The 19,990-nt window shown below is 37.6% G+C and overlaps 1 protein-coding gene across 1 annotated transcript in view; it reads left to right on the forward strand.

Annotated features, from left to right (window-relative positions):
• Positions 1 to 8,093, forward strand: part of SLF1 (SMC5/6 complex localization factor 1) — a 53,061-nt gene extending 44,968 nt beyond the window's left edge. The window contains exons 13-17 of the mRNA XM_090038270.1: positions 1,178 to 1,347; positions 1,817 to 1,950; positions 3,877 to 3,969; positions 4,382 to 4,564; positions 7,104 to 8,093. Of these exons, the coding sequence (XP_089894396.1) occupies positions 1,178 to 1,347; positions 1,817 to 1,950; positions 3,877 to 3,969; positions 4,382 to 4,564; positions 7,104 to 7,606 (1,083 nt within the window). The 3' untranslated portion in view covers positions 7,607 to 8,093. The remainder of the gene's footprint in view (positions 1 to 1,177; positions 1,348 to 1,816; positions 1,951 to 3,876; positions 3,970 to 4,381; positions 4,565 to 7,103) is intronic.
• Positions 8,094 to 19,990: the final 11,897 nt, after the last annotated feature.

Here is a 19,990-nt window from a genome sequence, read left to right on the forward strand (position 1 = left end):
TTAGTGTAGAAAAGGATAGGAATTTTTTATTTATTTTACTTTTCAGCATAAGTATACTTTAGGCAGAGCATTAGGAAGATATTCTTATACGTCTAAAAATGAACCAAGAGAAGTGAAGGTATTTTTGATGCATGTAATCGTCAACACAGAACCAAAAACTCCAACCTTGTTAGCATTGTTAATGAACCTTTACCTGACAGTAATTGCAGTCAATTATTATATGAATTATTGTATGATTTTTTAGTGAATAAAACAAATCTCATTCCTTTTGCAGTTTTCCTAAGGCCACAAGTCATTTTTTCCTATCCCCACAGCAGTATTAAATCTGTGGCATAGTCTGGCCACCAATACTTATGTAGTGTCTTCCTATGCAATTAACTCCACACATTGGGACTGAAAGGCCACCTCGTAGATGATTGTACAGTGAGGGAAGAGAGAGTAAGAAGGAATCTTTTCCCATTGTGTAGGAAGGAGCCAGTAATTTCAACATCTATAATATCCCATTAGAAGCTACATCTCCATTCCCCACCTGCTCTTTAGGTGATGTCTTTTTTTCTATTGTGTTTGAAATCCTGGTTTATCAGGGAGTTAGACCCCACTATTGAATTATTATCTCTACTGGAAAACCACTAGATTTCAATAAAAAAAAAAGATGTTACAAGTAACCCACACATTGACTCTAGACTGCTGGGAAGAGAGTTTAAAAAAAAAAAAGATAAATTAGCACTACCTGGCCTATCTGGCAATAAGGAAAAAAAATCCTAGGAGGTGATTAGCATGATGTCTACCATCAGGCCCAAAAGACACAACTCTATGCTGATCCAAGAGGGTAGTTTTTCTTCTCATATGGAGTTGCCCCCGTCCCTGTGGCATAGTCTAAGAAAGACTTATATGTAAAGCTGCCCATTAATCCTGGGATCCAATAGGCTTTAGAGAGAGTCAAAGTCATCCTCAAAGGGGACATTTTATAGGGTTATAAGATTCTTTTTTCCATATTGATACATTAGTTGGTGTCTATATACACCAATTATTTCAGTAGTATCAGTATTTTTAAACTCTTTTTAAGTATGCTCAGGTGTTCTTTTGTTAAGTACAACAAAAGAAAAATGAATACAAATTTCTAATTACCAAATAAAGTCATAAAAAAATTAAAGAAGAAACATTACTTTTGCAACAGGTTCGTTCCTATTTACCTGCTTTAAGGGAACTAGGTATGCGTGAGACAGTGAAAATGCAGAAAGTGAAGAAACAGAAAATAGGGCAATGGCCATGCCCTCAGTCACAAAGGGCATTACTGATGCTAAATGGTGATAAGCAGAACCAAGTCGAAGGGCTGCCTGATCTACCGTAAGTAATACCTATAACATCACCAGTTGTATTCTGCTTTGGGGGACAGCTGCTGACCTGACACATTTCTTGAACTTTATGTGACCTGTTTTGTTGTCTGCAAATTATTGTGACTGGCAGAAAACTCCATTTTAAACCTGAAACACATATGGACTGCATTTTTTCCTTCCCTCAGTATATTTACATATTGGAGCCCATTTATTTTTCCAACAATAACATAAAATGCTTTCTTAAAGAAACCGTTCAAAAAATTACCTTTCAAAAAATCTCTGCATATCAAGTATGTATTTTAACAACTATTGGTAATAGAATTAAGATTAAATTCCAGAAAGTCTCTACAACACTAAAACGTATTATGGATTATGTTCTTGCTCTGTTTACCAGTAGGTATATCTTCATTTTTTCTTAAAAAAAAAAAAATTAAGCACATCTAACAAAATACATTTATTATTGCTTGCTTTCCTTTAAGTGAAATAATCTGTAGTAAGAACCCTTCATTGTCAGAGAAGTTAAGAGTGACAGCAGAAGTTGAAGCATTACACACCAAAGAGAGTCATCAGTCTATGGTTAAAGACATGCGTCTTTACAAGACTAATATTAAAGGTATTTTATTTTTGCAATTATACTAAGAACTTTACATGGCTACAATCAGTACTTTCAGGTTTAACACGTGCCCTGATGACTGCTGAGCTAAAATGATGGCTGATGTCCAAGAACTACTTCCTCGTGTTTCATACGTGTTGTTTTCAATGCTCTTTTGAGGGAAATAATTGTATTCATGGTAGAATAAAGCTGCTTTCTCTACATACTCCCCTCCCCCAAATATTAAAATACAGTGTACAGCTTGTGAGCTCATTCCAGTCTTGCCCGCCTTACTTTACTAATCCACCTCAACCTGTGCTTGGTAGGATCAACGTTGTCTTCTGATTTGAAAGTATAATTCAGTCATCATCTCTTTCAGGCCTAGACATTTTGTGAACAAAGACTGAGGAGCATGCTATGTTACATAGCTGTGTTAAGCATATGGACTGTTTTCTTCCAGGCATTGAGCCCAGACTATGAAAGGCATTTGGCTTTTAGTCTTAACTATACTGGAACCCAAGCACCTAAGAATGAATAGCACTGCAGTAATTGACTCAGGCCCCACTTACTACACAAATTCAATAAAATGCGCTCTATCCAGCTAGTATCGCTTGCTGGAACTCCCATTTTTATTATTTGAACCTTACTTATAGTATTTTTCGTACAAATATATTTATCATAATGACGCCCAAGGGAGAACTGAGGTAAAATTGGCAACAGAAACCCCTCATCTTTCAAAGGATTATGTTCAGAGTTGAGAGAGAAACACTGGAGGATAAAGACCTCAGTCATTTCAGAGATTTAAAGCAGAGCTTCAGCAAGAGATAGGCCACACACTTCAAAAATTAGTGCCTTTTTTCTTCACTGCTTCTTCAAGGAAAGTTAATGAGCAAAATTAATGTGAATGATTACTTTCTTTTTTTTTTTAAACAAGGGAAGCAAACTAAAAAGAGTAGAGCCAAAAACAGGATCAAACTCTTCATCTCCCTACTAACATCCTGAGCACTGTTTCTGTTGAAAGAAATTAGTACAGCACTTAGATTTTCATAGGGACTGTGTCAATGGAATCAAAATCAATCTAAAAGTGCCAGCAGGAGAGAAGTAGTCTGATGTAGACATTTCATCACTAAATTGTCTGATGTTGCATCATCTTTCACCTGGCTTCAAGATTTTGCTCTGGCTCTTGTTCAGGCAATCACTTAGTGAAACCAAAATCGCGTATTGCGTGTCTGAAGTTTTGAATCGCACCGTTTCCTTACCTTCAAGCAGCAGCTCTCAGTCTCTTGCTGTTCAGTTTTCCACACTCTTGTCAGCTGTAAATGGTATGAGGGTTTATTATCATTATTATTAATATTATTATTAAAACTCCTTCATTTATTCATCTCTCTCTCTCTTTCTTTCCACTACTGTAGCCAAGTCAGACAGCCTATTGAGAGACAGCAAACCATCTGTTAGCAGATTTGAAGTTCTGAATTATACTTGACTATGTAAAGGCAGTCGTGCTTAGCCAGAAACATTCATTTGAATTAAGCTATAAATGCTGTGTAAAAAGAGCCATACATTTCAACATAGGTTCATGAATAAATTTAAGGGAGGGCAACTACACTCTAAACTTTTATTGCTTCAAAACCCAGTATTTTTGGTGTTCTGTGATCATTCAGTGCTTTTATAGTGTGATTGAAGCTTTAAACCTTGAACTGGGGGGAGATAATTCCTGTGTTAAACCTTTTGCAGTACAATTTCATTGCTGGATCTGTGACGGAACAGAAGCTCTGTGGGGTTTTTTTGAATTTTTCTTAAAAGATGGTTAAACAGGACAAAGGAAAATCTTACTCATTATTGAATTTTCTGGCGCATAGCCAGATTTCCTAGTTCTGTGCACTTTGATTATTTTCTTTAGTAGCTATCTTGCCTAGTCTAGTACAATCTATTAATTTTTTATGGTAGGAGAGACAGCCCTGCATATAGCTTGCATAAGAAACAAAGTGGAGAAATTGATTCAGCTCCTCTCTATCCCTGGAGTAGACATTAATGTTAAAGGTAAGTTATTTTCTATACTCAACCAAAATATTGAGACTAATACATAATTTTGGTAATTTTAATTTGAAATGCAACACTTCACGTTAGGATTTTAAAAAAATCATAATTGCTTCTAATAATATGGAGTCAGGACTTAAAGCAAAGATTTTATGAACTGATATCCTAAATTTTGTAGGAATGTGCATCATAATTTACTAACCATATCTTCTGTCAATACCTAAAAATGCAATTTAAAAAAAGCTAATACTTTTTCAGTAATTTTTACTTTTAATAACAATTGCAGATTTAGTATAAATAACCAGTACTGTTTCTTTTAAACAGCACAGCTTTCTTTAAAAAATAGAATGATAACATTATGAGCATTTTACTGTAATTTTTGCTTTTTAAAAACTTCCCTTGATTTATAATTCAGACTATGCTGGCTGGACGCCTTTGCATGAAGCCTGTAACCATGGCAGCACAGTGTGTGTCCGTGAAATTTTGCAACGTTGTCCAGAGGTAGACCTGCTCAGTCAAGTGGACGGGGTGACTCCTTTGCATGATGCGCTGTCAAACGGACATGTAGAAATTGGCAAGATGCTACTTCAGCGTGGGGGTGAGTGCATTTATGCTAAACTGGTTTAGAGAAATTATCCAGTGTTAGATGAGTCCATGTGAAGTCCATAGCTTTCTTCTTAGGAGATGGTGAAATGCAGTGATTGTTTAAAATAAAATAAATTTTGAAAGCGAACTGTTTTGAATGCTAGAGAGAGAAATATTACCCTTTTCTCACTTATTCGGATTGTCATCAAAACAAATACATAATAAACATCAAATATCCATGACCTGTTATTCCTATATTAAAACATTAAATATACATGTGGTTTGTTTAAAATGTTTTACACTCTGATGACAAGATTCAAATACAGTTCTTCAGCTCATTGGCGAATGAACAAAAATTATCTAGCTACTAAGTAATTTTACAGATTTTTTTTGTTTTGATCTATATTGTAATGTTATAGACAGAAAGATATTTACCTGATTAGATTTCTACATAATATACATTTCAATGAAAAATTATTCAGCATCTCTAAAAAACTGTGACTATCTTCAAAGAAAAATTTGCTAGGAAATTAGTTAAAGAAAAGACCATTTTGTAATTGTGATAGCTGCTGTTTGGGAGGGATAATGGTGATTTGGGATACCATAGCTTTACAATCAGTCGTTGCTTCTTATACACTTTACCAATCATACTTTTCACAGTTTTTTTCCAGTGACAGGAAGCTTAAATCTTATTTTGAGAGAGACTCTACAAATTAAATTAACCAACCATGTTTATGAGCTAACTAAATACAAATAACTCTCTCAAAAGTGACCGTTGATATCTAATTCATCTGCTAAAACAAAGATTTATGTTCTTTATACTGTTCATACCTACTGAATGTATCAAACTGATTTCTGCCCAATAAATGTGTCCAGACTTTTGTGAAAGAAATCATTCTGCACATAATGCAAAGGAATGCACTGTATTTAGGTGGCTTATAACTCAATTAAGCTTGGAGAGACAAAATTATATTTGTTTTTTTGGCAGAGACTTCTGTATTTACAGTCTTCTCCTGCCCCCTAAAGGCTACTTATGTTGGTTTTACAGACACCATCTCATAATCAATACATTCCTCTGCTATTCTACCTCTGCATGTTTGCTAAGCTTCAGTGCTGTGTCTCCCAGGTGTTTTATTTATCTACTGAACCATGTATCTGACATGCCAAGCCAATACCTGGCCTCACTTCAATCGGTCTAAGTGATGCAAGAGCCAATATTATAGTAAGCCCAGCTCTTCAATAGAGAATGGCATTCCACTGACAGATGTGCATTTTTCCTGCGCCTCGTGAAGAATAGGCAGTGGATGATCCTGTTGTCCTAGGGGAGGAGATCTACTTGCACTTGCATTCATCAAGGTCTTCTGGCAACTGTAGAGGCTGAATGCAGCCTTATCTTTGCCTTTGTCACATTCTGGGTTTTGGCCTGTCAAGTAGTTTGACACCAGCATGGTGGAGACAGCATTATACATTCATTGTAACTTCACTCAGGTTCGATAACTGTAATTTGGAGTATTTCTGAAGTAGCTTTTTAAAATGCTTTTCCCCAAAAAACTTGCAAAAGTTATGTAAATATCTTGCATAATTATTGATGTTAGAAAAAAACATTGTTATACACGCTATTAGAGTTAAAGCAGGATAAAGTCAGAATGTACTATGTACATATGTAGGGCTATGTATATAGTACAGTTATCTTTTGCTGCATTTAAAATATAATTTTTTTAATGGGAGGCTGGCAAAGAGAAGTTACATGAAAGCAACTGTGGCCTTTATAACACCACAGGTTTGCAGCTTAAAAGTGCTTAAGTGTTCACCCTTGAATATACCACCTGTTATGCATTAGCCTAACTCATTTTTCTTTCTTACAAGTTTAACTTAGTAAATTTGTAAACTGTTACAAAGTGGGCAGTTCTGTTCTAGTAATAAATCTGGGGGATATTTAAAAAAAGAATCTACCATGGACATTTTGCCCATTTACTTAAAACATAGTTTATTAAAGTATCTAACATTTGCATTACAAAAATTGCTAAAAACAACTAGTGTACCTAAGTGATTAGTAGTTAAGAGGAACCTGGATTATTCAAAACAAGTTACTTGATCTCCTTGTGTTAACTTAACCGGTAATATAATAAGCCAAAATCACCACCACACTGGAAGTAAATATTGTGTTTGGGTGTATCTTCAGCAGGTATGCATAACTGATGCTAAGAATTTTTAATGAATTTTGACCTTAGCAACACTTTAATACGATAAATGTAATTTTTATGTGTGCTGTATGTTGTCACTAAGTTTTGGGAGATAATACTTAGACAGGTAGTATGTTGCTTTTTTCCCCAGAGATTGTTATGCTTTTTAAATAGTAAAATAAGTGGATAAAGAAAGGCACAACTAATAAGACAACTGACTTGAAGTTTCCCTCTAACATGTCTCAGCTGTGCAGTCAACATGTAACCAATGTGTCAGTATAACTTAGTACAAAAACAGGTTATAAGCAGCCCCCTAGCTGCTGGCTTGAAAGTGCTGTTACTGTTAACCGTTTGTACTTTTTCATGCAGGACCCGAGCTCCTACAGCAGAAGGACTCTTCTGGAAAATACCCGCTGGATTATGTGGAATCCATACCAGTAAAACAAGAACTTTTGGATATTGTTTGCACAGAAGAGACAGTTGAGAGTTTCTCTGAACATGTAGAAGATGATTTCCACAGCCAGCAAACAGAACTTTGGTTGATTTTATTTAGTAAGATGTTGCTAAACATTTGCTCCGTTTATAACCTGCCTTCACCATTTACTTTAACTTTTAAAGAACTAGGCTGCTCAAATTCAGTTCCATTAGTGATTAATGATGGCCGAAAGTTGAGAAGTAGCTTTGTTGCTGATTGGTTAGTAGATCTTTTCACTAGAGAGCTAGAAACTTTCCAAAAGCTTCCAAACTTTCTTCATACAATATCTATGGACCTACAACATTTTTCTGGAGAACAAATGGAAGCCTTATTGGCAACACTGGAGACTATGGCAAAAGCAACTTGGCTGTCTGAATTCCATATTTCTAATAACTAAGATTGATTTTTAAATGTTTTCCATTGGTTCAGTGTTGAGTTAGGTTCATTATTGTGAACACTGAGGGTGCACGTTGCATGTCCCAACACCAGCAGACTTTAGGGCTGCTTGCCCTTTTAGTGTTATAAAGCTTTGTTAACACTTCCCACTCATGGAAGCTGCATTTAGGACATTCTGAACCACTGCATCTTCTGGCCACCATCACTCTTGTGACAAATTCCTTCTGCTCTTTAGGTTGAACCTTATACCTGTGTCTTCCTCAGCAAGGGAGAAATCATTTGCATTAAGTTAAACCCCTCCTTTCTTACACTCTGTACATTTTCTGTCACCACGTAGACCATAATCAATACTGACTTCAAAGTTTATTGACCCTTAACTTAATCTGGTAACTTCCAACATATAAGTATAGGCCTGTTTTATGCAACTAATCTTCTGAATATTTGTCAATAAATAAAAAATGTGTGGGGAACACAACTTTTAATCACAATCTATTTTTCCTATCCTATGTAGAAGTGTTTCTCTTCAGGAAAATATATTAAAAAATTGTACTTTGATACTTTAGGTATGATAATTTTTAAATTAAATTAAAACCTTAATTTTTATGCTGCACATATATATTAGTTGCTAGAAGTTCCCATATTTTCATAGCAAGCTGTTGATGTAGGGATGCCGTTGAACTCGGTTAACTTATTTTTTGCCCCTGCAGCGCCTGCTCATTCGTCTTAGCCTGCATTATGTTCAGCTTAAAGTCTGGTTCAGATCACCATTTGTGCTAGGACTTTGGTTGTTTAAGCTAGCTGAACAAAGAAAGTTTAATGGTGGTCAAGCCACCTTTCTGCTTTCCAAATTACTACAATTGCTGAAGGCTAGTTCAGCACTGAACACAAGTTACAAGAAGGTTGGTAGTGCTCTAACCTATATTAGTTTTCATTTCATCCTTAGATCTACTACACTGGCAGGGTTCACCAGAATACAAAATGCTCTTACTTTATTCTGAGGCATTGCTTGGGGCCATAGGTGGTGGTGGTGAAGATGTAACTCTGGCTCTGCTAGTAGGAAGTTCTGGATGGACTACAAAGGGCAGTTTCACAACAGGTTCTTGCCAGTTATTGGCCATCAAGCTCTGGAGTTTTAGCTTGGTGATTCACTAAAGTATGGACATCTTTAAAAAACTACAGCCCCCCCCTTAATGTTATTGTGTTACTACAAACGCATGAAGACTACATCAGATAAATCCTCTAAACTGGTAAACTAATTCTCTCACCTAATTTAGGATGTGAGTTTATACACTATTAACTTAGTTACATCTAGTAATCAATTACAGAAAAATGGACAAGTCCTGAATCATCTTCTACAGGCACAGAAGCACTTTGTTCAAGGAGCTACTATAATCCTGTGCCTAAAAATAAAGCTTGGAAATTGGAAAGAAGCAGAGATTTTAGGGAAGCTATACTTGTACCGGTACCTAGCAGTAAAGGATCTCTTACTACTTTTTCCTCCCTGTTCCTCTGCACAGATTAGGGAGTGGAAAACAGTTGCCCTTAAATAAAGAAGAAAAGGAAACACTGCTTTTACAGGGGTATTTAATGATGAAATCTAAACGTGATTTGATAACAGATTAGGAATCACCCCCAGATCTTAAGCTTTTAAAAGGAATTGCAGATTAGCAATTGTTCAATTTTCAATTCTTCTATAGCAGTAACTTTTTTCTATTAAAAAAACACAAAGTAAGGTTGTAGATAATAGCACCTACTGGAATTAGTGTTGCTTGACTAGAGGGAATAAGTTACATTGATACAGCTGGCTGATGCATATTAAAACTTCCATTTAGCTTTCACACAGCTAAGATATATGTTCTCCTGGCACTTTATCCACTGAAGATGCTCAGGCTGTTTTAGTCTTGGAACCAGATCTTCATTACAAATGTTCAGTGGTTATTAATGACTGATTACGTTTGTTTTAAGACATGTCACAGAACATGCTGCTTAAGTAAGGTTAGGGGGTCTATGCAGGTTGGATGTGTGAGTGCTTAGAGTAACAAAACAACTAGGCAATCAACCAACCTTCATTGCATATGAAATGGCATAGTAACTGTAACCCTCTAGTGTAATGCCTGGTTAAAGAAAAATATGAAAGGAGTCTGATGTTAAACCTTACAAGGAATGCAAAGCATGTAGTTAAGATGGTAATACTTAATTGGATTATTTTTAATCGTGAATTTGAGAAATAATCATAGTAGAAAACAAAGGGATAAAATAAAAATAATTTTAAGAATCACTAAGAGATGAAAATTATAATGGCATTCTGTTGACTTTTTAGAGAGAGATGCTATTTAATAAAATCACTCCCTATACTTGCTATTTTGTCCTTAGTCAGAGATGTAACTCTTATTTTAAGGTTTACATATTTCTGTTCGTAAGTTACTTTAAATATATCTATCTACTCTGTAGCATCCAAAGAAGTGAAAGAACATTATGGTTCCATAATCAAGCTGTTAGAATGCCAGAAGTAATATTGCTCATGGAAATTTAATTCATCCATCTTGTGCGTCTGTAGTCCTTAATTGTGTGCTCATACAATTTTTTCCCATTCCTTTCAACATATGTACTGAATGAGGCTGTTTTTGTACAAGACCCCCACAGCGTTTATTGCAACAGGTGGAAGGTATGTAATGAACGAGATGGGAAATTGCAGGAAGAGAAGAGACAGTCTCATGATTAAGACAGTTGAATGCCACCCTGTGAAGCTAGATCCTGTCTAGGCATCTGTCACAGTTCTCACATGATTCTAGTCAAGTCATTTAAAGACTAGACGTCTTCAGAGGTGGTGACTAATGTAGTAGGCACTTCTGATCCTAATCTCTCTGCCTCTCAGTACCTACTCATGTACTAGAAGTGGTGGAAGAGTGAGTTTATTAATTGTTAAATCACTTATGGGAAGGGGGTGGTTAGCAGACACCTCATGAAGAAATAGCTTTGTCTTCAAATCAGGGGTTGAATCATGCACTTTTAATAAGATAAAGAGGCATACATGCCAGTAGAGAAAATAGAAGATATTCAATACGTGCTTATTAAGTGAATACTGTCCATTCTTTGTGCTGAATGAGACAGGGCCCTGGAAGGGGAAAAAGAGGATGACAAATGGGTGAACATGCAATTAAAAACTAATTAACACAGCTTTCTCAGTAGGGGGGATGGATTAGGGTTTCACGGGCTATCTATATGTTCTTGCATTTGCCAACTTGGAAGATTTAAAATATCCATACGTCATGTTCTACACGCAGCTTTCTCAAACTTACATCTGCACCTTCAGTCACTTCCCCTTCCCAACCATGTTTCCTGTTACTATTTTACTTTCTCTGGGCTATCCCATCTCAGTCCTTCCTCCCCCTACCATGACTTTTCCAAGCTTTTTAGCAAGCCAATCCCAGTCAGTTCTGTCATCCTAGCTCCTTGTCAAATCTGTCTTCCCCTCTCCCATGTATTCCTCTCTTTCTAATCTGCTCCCTGTCAGGTTCCCCATCCAGTCTCAGTTTTTTCCCAGCTTTGGTCTGTGTCCTCCCCCACTTCACCCCTTTTCCCTCTATCTCCTAAACTTACATTCCTTGTCCACCTCTCCCCCTCTGTACCCTCATTCCAAAGCTAGCTTCCAGTCTCAGTCATAACCAGGGAAGCTGAGCTTTGCTTCTTTAGCACTGAGTCCAAAACAGAAACTTGAGAGGATGGCTTTGCTCTATGCCTATAAGTAGGGGGACTATGGTGGTGTTAAGCCACTTCTGGATCTCCTGATCTCTTGCTCCTCCACTGAATAACTCCTCATGAGTTCATGATGATGTGCACTGAGCTGAGATAACAGCATGTCAGGGTCTGCATGGGTGACCTTAAGAGTTCTTTTTCTCAGTTGCTGTACAGGGGATTCCTTTTCCAGTCTCCTTTATAATGTTTGATGTCTAAAAATAGAGGGGAAAAGCTTCTGGTTTATCACCTAATGTAATTTATTTTAACTCTACCTTGTGTGTTCTCAGGAGAGCACATCACAAAGCTAAACCCAAGATTCTAAATGTAACTTTTAACTAATGCACAGCATACATTTCTCATTAACTTACTAAAATGTAACATTTGTGTGGCAAAGCACCAAAACTTTTAGGTGAAATGTGTAAAACTTGCAGGTATTAATGTGAAATAATAATTGCAACAGATTGAGACCAACTAAGTTGACAAAACGTTATCTATTTTCCTTTCTGGTATGCAGGACATTCTTGTGGTACTTGCTTTAACTTTAAAGCAGTTTCTTCCTGCCACACAATAGCTTTTTCTCAGGTTTCTCCACTTGAAAAGTACTTCTTTATAACCTTAGGCCCCTAACTGTTCTCACTGTTTTTCTGGCTAAGTAGAACATGTTCACAGTACTTTCAAAACATGTTAATACCCCTCTTCTCAGGGGAGAGAGGGGTATTTCTCCCAGGCACTTAGCACACTGTCTGCAGTGTTCTCACTCCATGCCAAGAGGGGTGAGAATCTTAAGTTTATACACATACTTATACCCAGTGTGACCCTCACTGATGGTTCACTATTGTTCAATAGTTCAACAGCTCAGTGTGGAAGTACTCCCTGGTGTTGTCAAATGTACACTGATAAGAGCCAGCAATGTCAGGCAAAGATATTGTTTGAATCACTGTGTTGTCAGTAAATGTTGTTTCAGAACAGAGTTTTGACTTAGTGGTTTCCTAACATGCATTATTTGCCTTTCACATTGCCACATAAATAGAAATAATATATGCCACTGCATTTGCACAAATCTTTTTCTCCATCTGATGAAGTCCTTCTAAGATATTTTACAGCATGTATTTTGGGTTTATCTTGTTTTCAAACATTCATTCTTTAGTTACTAATCAGCTAATTTAGACCAGTTCCAGCTAATTAAGAGTACAGTCTTGTACAGTGTTGCGCACACCTGTTGTGCTGTTTAAATAATATATTTTGTTGGCAATTAACTTTCCGACAGTTCCAGTATTATTGAAAGTTTGTGAGTGTTAAGAGCTAGACAGAAGTAATGCTAATTTGCATTAACATAGCTAGCTTTGTGACTACATTTACAGTTCAGTCCACCAAATGTACAATACTTATGGATGTTTTAACACATGCTCCAGGGCTGGAAGGGGTGCTTTAATTAGAGCGACTTTGAGAGCCAGTCTGATTAAAGTGCCCTGAATGTCTCGTGTATCAGCGTCCCCAGGACTTCAAAATGGCAGCAGCAGCTTTTCAAATAAGTGCCTCCACTGCCATTTTGAAGCACGGGGACGCTGATACACAATATGCAGAGGCTGGCTGGAGCATGGTAATTACTACACTCCAGCCGACTCAATCCAGTCTGCACTGACGCACGTTGGAGCAGCCTCCCGGCTTGTGTACAGGCACCCTAAGTTCCTTGAAACTAGTGGTTCTTAAGCTTTCTAAGGTAAATAAATATAGTTTAAGATTTCCACATACTTTGCTGTATATTTATTTTCCAGGTGAGGCTTTAAGAAGTCCTGTGTGTTCTTCATAGATTTTAAAGATCACGTTGTTGATACTTCAGTAAAACTGTTTCCAATATCTCATTTAAAGTTCTAGTATATGCATTTTATGCAATATTGTAGTCTCATGAATTCTGCACAAAAGTAATGACAAACCCCTGCCCATTTCTACTTTCTTTTATACACCCAAGCATCACATTGGCCCTTTTGGCTACCTTATAACTCATATAGACTATCTAGTCCACTCAAAGCCCTAGATCCTTTCAGGATAGGAACAGACATTGCATTTGTCCTGGGACAAATTATGCTTATGTTTGTCCTAGAACAGAAATGTCCTGGGATTGGCGTGTACACACATCACCACTCTAATCACAGTTCAATGAGCAGCAGAATGTGCTGCCCCTTTTCTGCACATGATTCCATACAGTCCAGAGATAACCAGTCAGCTACACTTCACAATGTCCTAGGACAAAATGGTAGCACTTTTCTTTTTACCCTGTGAACCTTTTCCAGCTCAGTTACAGTGCAATGGGCACAGGTGTCTGAATGATTTCACTTTGTCCCAGGATAAAATGTTTGTAGCTTCTGAGTAATATACATCAGGGACAGTGCCCCCCCCCCCCCGGTCATTATATATGACCTGCATTCCTTTGCTTTTCTATAACTTAGTATTTAGCTATAATGAAACACGTGTTTGAATGGGCCCAGCTTACCAAGCAATCCAGCTCACTCTATAACTGCCATCTTCATTATCATTCTGCCAATATTTGTCATCCACAAATTTAATCAGCAGTGATTTTTACATTTACTTCCAGATATTAAATGAAATTTTTGAACAGCATCAGTCCCAAGGGAATATCACAAGGAGCACCCCATTCAATAGTTATTCTCCATTAGCTACTATTTTTAAGATCTGTCAGTTAACTTGTTCTTAAATCTATTTAACATGTGCTTTAATGATACTACATACAGCAAATTTTTAATTTAAGCTAAGTCAAACATCTTGCAAAGTACATTAAATCTTTGTAGACATCTTTAACAACCAAACTTCTACTCCAGTGGGGAAAAAAAACCTCAGGTTTGTTTAACAAGTTGTTGTAAGAGATGTTCTCTTTAGGTACCACTGGTAGCATATTTCTGTACTGTTTGGAAACTTAAAATACCACGTTTCCTTTACCAAAAATGCCTTCTTCTTAGAGGAACTCAGTAACAGTCAATGGAATTTGCCCTGCAGGACAGGAAATCCCTTGTGAAATTTTTAAGGCTTGAAGACTACACTGAATATTGGAGTATATTTTAAAAGAATGCTTTAAATGACTAATACAATTACTTTAAAAATGCATATGGGCTTGGCTCAGTAGGACTGGGCACTGTTATCTATTTAAACTTGCTAGGAATAGGGAAAAATAGAAAATATGCATTCTTTGCCAGGATAGCTAGTAGGAAATACTATCGTAGACTGCTACATTCAAAGAGATTCTAAATTTGGAAGAGAAGAAAAATAGGTATAGGAAATAAGGGTAGAAACAGAAAAGCATTACACATTTTCTTGAATTCAAATGGACAACATAACAGAATCTAGGATGTAACCTGGAGTTTTCTCCATCAAAAACTCCACCGTGGAGTACTACTCCATTGCCAGCAGAAAGCTGTTATTAATCTTGAATGTAAATGAATGAAAACAAAAACAACTGCCACTTTATGAAGCTTGTTAGTCCAGGAGAGCATGACCCAAAATGTTGTCTGTCATTCCTGGGCACTTTCACATAGTTAAAGTCTAAAGTAATGAACAATACTTCTCAGCTCTCATAACTGATCTTCTATGCTTTTTATAGCTTAAAAAGGATCTCTTGATGAGGGTCTCTTATTTTGCTATAAGCAGAACAAAACTGACTTTGCTCACATATTTACAAATAGCATACATTTTGATTAGATTCTGCTAATCTGTGCTAAGACAATATTCAGGTATCTTTTTTTCAGACAACAGCTGGATTAAAAATGTATTGAAGATAGATTTGGGAGTGATGCAGTGATTTCTTTCTAGTATAAATATAGCTGTTACCTAACCAGACCCTTATAAACATTCTTTTTAGCTTTTAATAGTGATTATTTTGCTGAACCTGTCACTGTTCCAGTCACACATTTATTCTTAAATCTGGCATTTTCTACTTCTCATGGATGCTGTGGTACTAACACAAATTCTGATATTTTTAGGGGGGGTTTTGGTTAGTTTCAAATTAGGTTTTATGTGTTATCTTACATGTCACAAGAATACCTCTAAAGGTACTGATTTTTTTTTCTTTGAGAAGGAATATGATCTGGCAGTTTGAGGTGGTCAACCAATCATTAGTTTAAGCCTGTTCAAAGCAGACCCTCTCTGTGTGGGGGACATGCTATCTATAATGGCTCTTAAACTGCTAAAGATTGAACTTTTTCATATGGATACCATGTGGATTTATGATAACATATCTTCTCTATCAGCCCCTTCTGATTTTAGGAGTGTTCATGGAACATGAAGAATTACTTGTTCCCTGATGGGTCTTTTCAAACTCAACACAAAAAAGCAGGGAGGGAACTGATAAGATTAAACGACGGGCACACTTATCAAAGGCTCTACCATAGATGTATTTGTAGGGAGTGCACTACTGTTATTAAATTAAAGTTCTTTTTTCTTGACAAATCCAGAAAAAAATGCTTTCAAATGTGTATTGTACTACAGCAGTATCAGGTTTAAGAGAAAAAGCTTTGAAATTGTATTATCTAGTTTGCCTACAGTGAGTGCTAGCCATGAGTAATACTGCAAGTTTACTGTCTGTCCTGTCAAAGGGTGCTAATCTCATGCCTTTGGAGGTGATTGGAAAGAAGAAAAAGAACTGCTTCAAAAGAACTGGAAGTAGCTGTATGGTCACTATTTGTAAATGTTTGCCTTTTATAGTTTCTAAGAATATTTTTCCCTTTTCTAAACAGGCGTAGTAATCAGAATGAAAACTGTCTAATCACCATCACAAAATTAATTGGAAATACAGATCTGTTGGGTAAATGTGCAGGGCCAAATCTTTTTGGCCCTTACCTGTTCCCACAATGGAATCTGGAAACCTGTGTTAAGGTTTCCATAGATAGCACATCTCCAAATGGGATCCGCCGCTGACAAAACAAATGCACAGAAGCTGCCTGATAGTCATCACCCTGAATGCAGTGGTGCCTAGCGCTAACCAATAGGAAACACAGAGGAAAAAACGGTGTCTCTCAAACCTAGCCCTTTACTCAGCAGTATGAAGAGGCACCTCCATCTGCTTGGGATCTGTAGCCCAGGACCTGATGGTAAGTGCTTACAATGTGCCTTTCAAAAACAGAACAAGGCTCACACCTGTGTTTTAAGACATGAGTCACCTCACTTTATCCAGCAGACTGTTTGTTAAAGCACTTGGCCCTGATGTGGAAGATCTGGGTTAAGATCTTTCTATTCCCTTAAGTAGTAGTGTAATTAGGGGTAGGTGGGAATGGCATCTGCCCCAGCTGCCAAGTTAGAAGGGGTGCCTTTTGCCCCCCCGGTATCCGTGCCCTGCAGCAGAAGCAGCCCGATGGCTTACACAGAGCAGCACCTTCAAAACAGTGCCTGGTAGCAGCAGATGCTGTTTTAAGAGTGACAGCCAGGACCAGCAGAGCACATGGCAGCAGTAGCAGCAGCTTGACCAGAAACTGTTTAGGAGTTGCAGCATGGGTGAAAATGCTGCACCCCTCTATTCTCACCCCTCCTGTTCTCCTCTTTCAGAACTGCAGGTTTGGCCTGTGCACCAAGTCTGCTGCCCCTGCCCTTAAGGGATTCACACCTGCCCTGTGTTTCATCCAGTGGTTAAAGCAAAATACATAAAAGTTCTTTGGAACAGGAACCAGGTTTCCACACTCCCAAGTAGTCATCAGGCTAGAAAACAATGTTCCCTCTTGAACTCTGTTTCCGTTTTAACCTTGAATTTGGTATGTGTGCAGGCACTTATGCACACGTGTGCATGTACTGTAACATATGTTTTACATAGGGGTTGAGTATGGAAAGTGCCCCATCCTAGAAATGCCACTGGGTAGGATGTTCTCCTAGGAAGGAGGGAGAGAGGTTGCAGCTTGAAGTCCCCCCACTCTGAGGAAAGTCTTGAACTGCTACCTCCTGCTTTGTTACCCTATCCAGATTTTTTTAATGCCTAAATATTTTGCACAATACTTTTTACAACATGTGAGAGACACATCATGGTTTATGGAAATGCGACCCTTGCCCTGAAAAAACATACTGAACAACTAGATAGGAATAATGAAAGGGAAAGAAAGTGCCACCAGTCACCCTACTTAAATCTCTGTAGAGACTCCAAGCAAAGGGCGGAGTGGGCTTTTCCATTTCTTTTCACTTATCAAGGCTGAATGTATCCCATTCTCTTACAGGTCATTAAGAGCCAAAGGCTCTTAATTTTGTGTTTCAAAAATGTTTTATCTAGTTCAACATTTTACATAGACTGTATAATTGCTTGAATTTGGTAGCAGGCTATATTATTTATTCTGTAACTGAAATTAAATGGCCAGACTTTGGTTTGAAAGATTGACATCATTGCCACTCAGAAACAAGGTTATTTTTCAAAAGTTCCTTAGTAACTTAGTTTGCAGCACAGCCCTAACTGGTGTCTCCATGTCGCTCTGTACAGACTGGCTTCCAAACAAATAGTGCTGCTACACGGACATAGTACAGTGGACGGGTTAACTGGTTCTATGAAGTGACAGTGTTAATTAGGTGTACAAAGATCCCCAAGTTACTGAAAGTCAAGGGGACTTCAGTGCTTTTGAAAAACATTGCAGTAGCTCTGTTTACCTTTGGTAAAGGACATGGCACAAATAGATCCAATTTGTGAGAGACTACATTTTGAATCCAAGATTGTGAAACTGTTTTGAACAAACAACATGCATTTGGAAAAATACCAAAGTTCATTTGTAGATTGTCACTGAGAAAAGGGTAAGCCAGTAAAAATAAGCAGCATGTGCATGTACTAGTTCTCCAAACATTGAATATTGAGTTATTTTAGTAGATCAGGGTGTTGCTTGGTATGTGCACATGTGTTAGGTAGCTATGAAGTGTAGGGTAAAAGGTTGATGATGTGTGGAGTGTCAGCTGAAGATGCTCACTCTGTAGGGGTCTGCCAACACAAAGTAATACAATGTATCAGTATAGGAACCGTCCAGACTGTCAAACATCAACTGCACCTCACCTTTCATTGACTGTGTATCAAGTACAAAGAAGGATTTAATTTTCAAGCAGAGACACAGACAGTATCCAGGAAATTCAAAATAGTTCATCCTTAATGTACGGTATTATTTTCCTTTTTCCAATGGGTCATTTAATTTAGTGCTTACGAAAACTGAGGGACTAATGCACCAGTGTTAGCCAGGAGTAGCAAGGACAGACATATAAGCCTCCGTGTAGAGATTTGACAGTGCACCTAAAGCCGCATATGCAATAACCCTGTTCTTACCATCCTGCTTAGCATCAGTTGTGCCAGGCTGCACAGCGATCCTGTGATCTGAAGGACTGGTGGGCACTTAACCCCACAGCTTGTCCCCCAAACAGGGGCAGAACATAATTTCCCACCACTGCACTATATCACTGAGGATCTCTCTCACCCTCTTCTCTTCAGCTTAAATTAAAAATCTAAATAGCAGACCTAACTTTGAACTTCCTGGCATTTGACAGTTTGTACATCAGCTACAAATGTAAGCCATTTAAAATGTCATTTTCTTTTTAAATGTCATTATGTTTGTTTTGGAAAGAGTGTGGTCAAAGCACAGCTTTAGCATTGCCCTCTAGAGAAAGGGGCCAAATGGTGGTTTTTTTTAAAAATCAAATCTCTGCAAGTAATTAGGAGCAATAGGACTTAGCAAAAGACCAGACTATTGCAAGGGGAAAATGTGTTTCAGGCTGGAGACTTCACTAATACAGAGGGCAGCAATGCTTCAGTAATGGCAGAGTAAAATTACCAAGTTCTGCCCAAGGCACGCCAGCCATTCCAATCCAGCCATTGCTGCCACTTACCTCACCACCCAGCCACTGCCCGGCCAGTGAAATGCTACCAGAGTCTTGACTTTGCAGGCCAGATCAAATGGCCTTGCAGGCTGGATTCAGCCTACAGGCTATGGGTTGCCAACCTCTACATTAGAATTACCCTCTTATATCCACCCCTAAAATATTCTGACTCCAATACAAGGTCCTGCTAAAGACCATAACACCCTTTAGAAAACAGCTTTCCTGTTTTTCTTGAAGCCTTTGTTAAACTTTGCCAAAATAAAGTGCAATATTCTGATTTGACTGAAATAACTCAGTTGTTCAAGCAAATTCATTTGTCCCTTTAACTATAGAGTACAGACTCTGTGCATTAGTATATGTTAGCCCAAATAAAAAAGTAGTTTAATTCTTATGTTCTGCAGCTGCATAAGCATTTAAAGCCACATATGCAATAACCCTGTTCTTATCATCCTGCTTAGCAACCCCATGATAGTTTCCTTTTATATCAAAATGCTATAGATACAGTTTAAGTCTGATCGTTTCAATTTCTATCCTAATTTTTACCTGAAATAATCTTGAAGAGTTTCACAGGCAGCTCCTAGCCACCCTAAACAATGGAAATAAACAGATAACTAAATAATGTAGAAGGAGAAACATCTGCCAGAGGCCAGAGGGGACGCCATTGGTCTTTATTCTTCCGGCAACACAGACAGAACCATGTTTACGTTTTTGTTAAATTAAACAAGAGATTCTCCATGAAGCAAATATAGCAGAATTACTTGTATTACTTACATTAGAGTATTATAACCATTAAGAATATCACCAAGAGGCCCCA

This window comes from Crocodylus siamensis, chromosome 3 (genome assembly GCF_052110815.1).
Source record: "Crocodylus siamensis isolate JL-2025a chromosome 3, ASM5211081v1, whole genome shotgun sequence".
In the NCBI taxonomy this organism is placed as follows: Eukaryota; Metazoa; Chordata; order Crocodylia; family Crocodylidae; genus Crocodylus; species Crocodylus siamensis.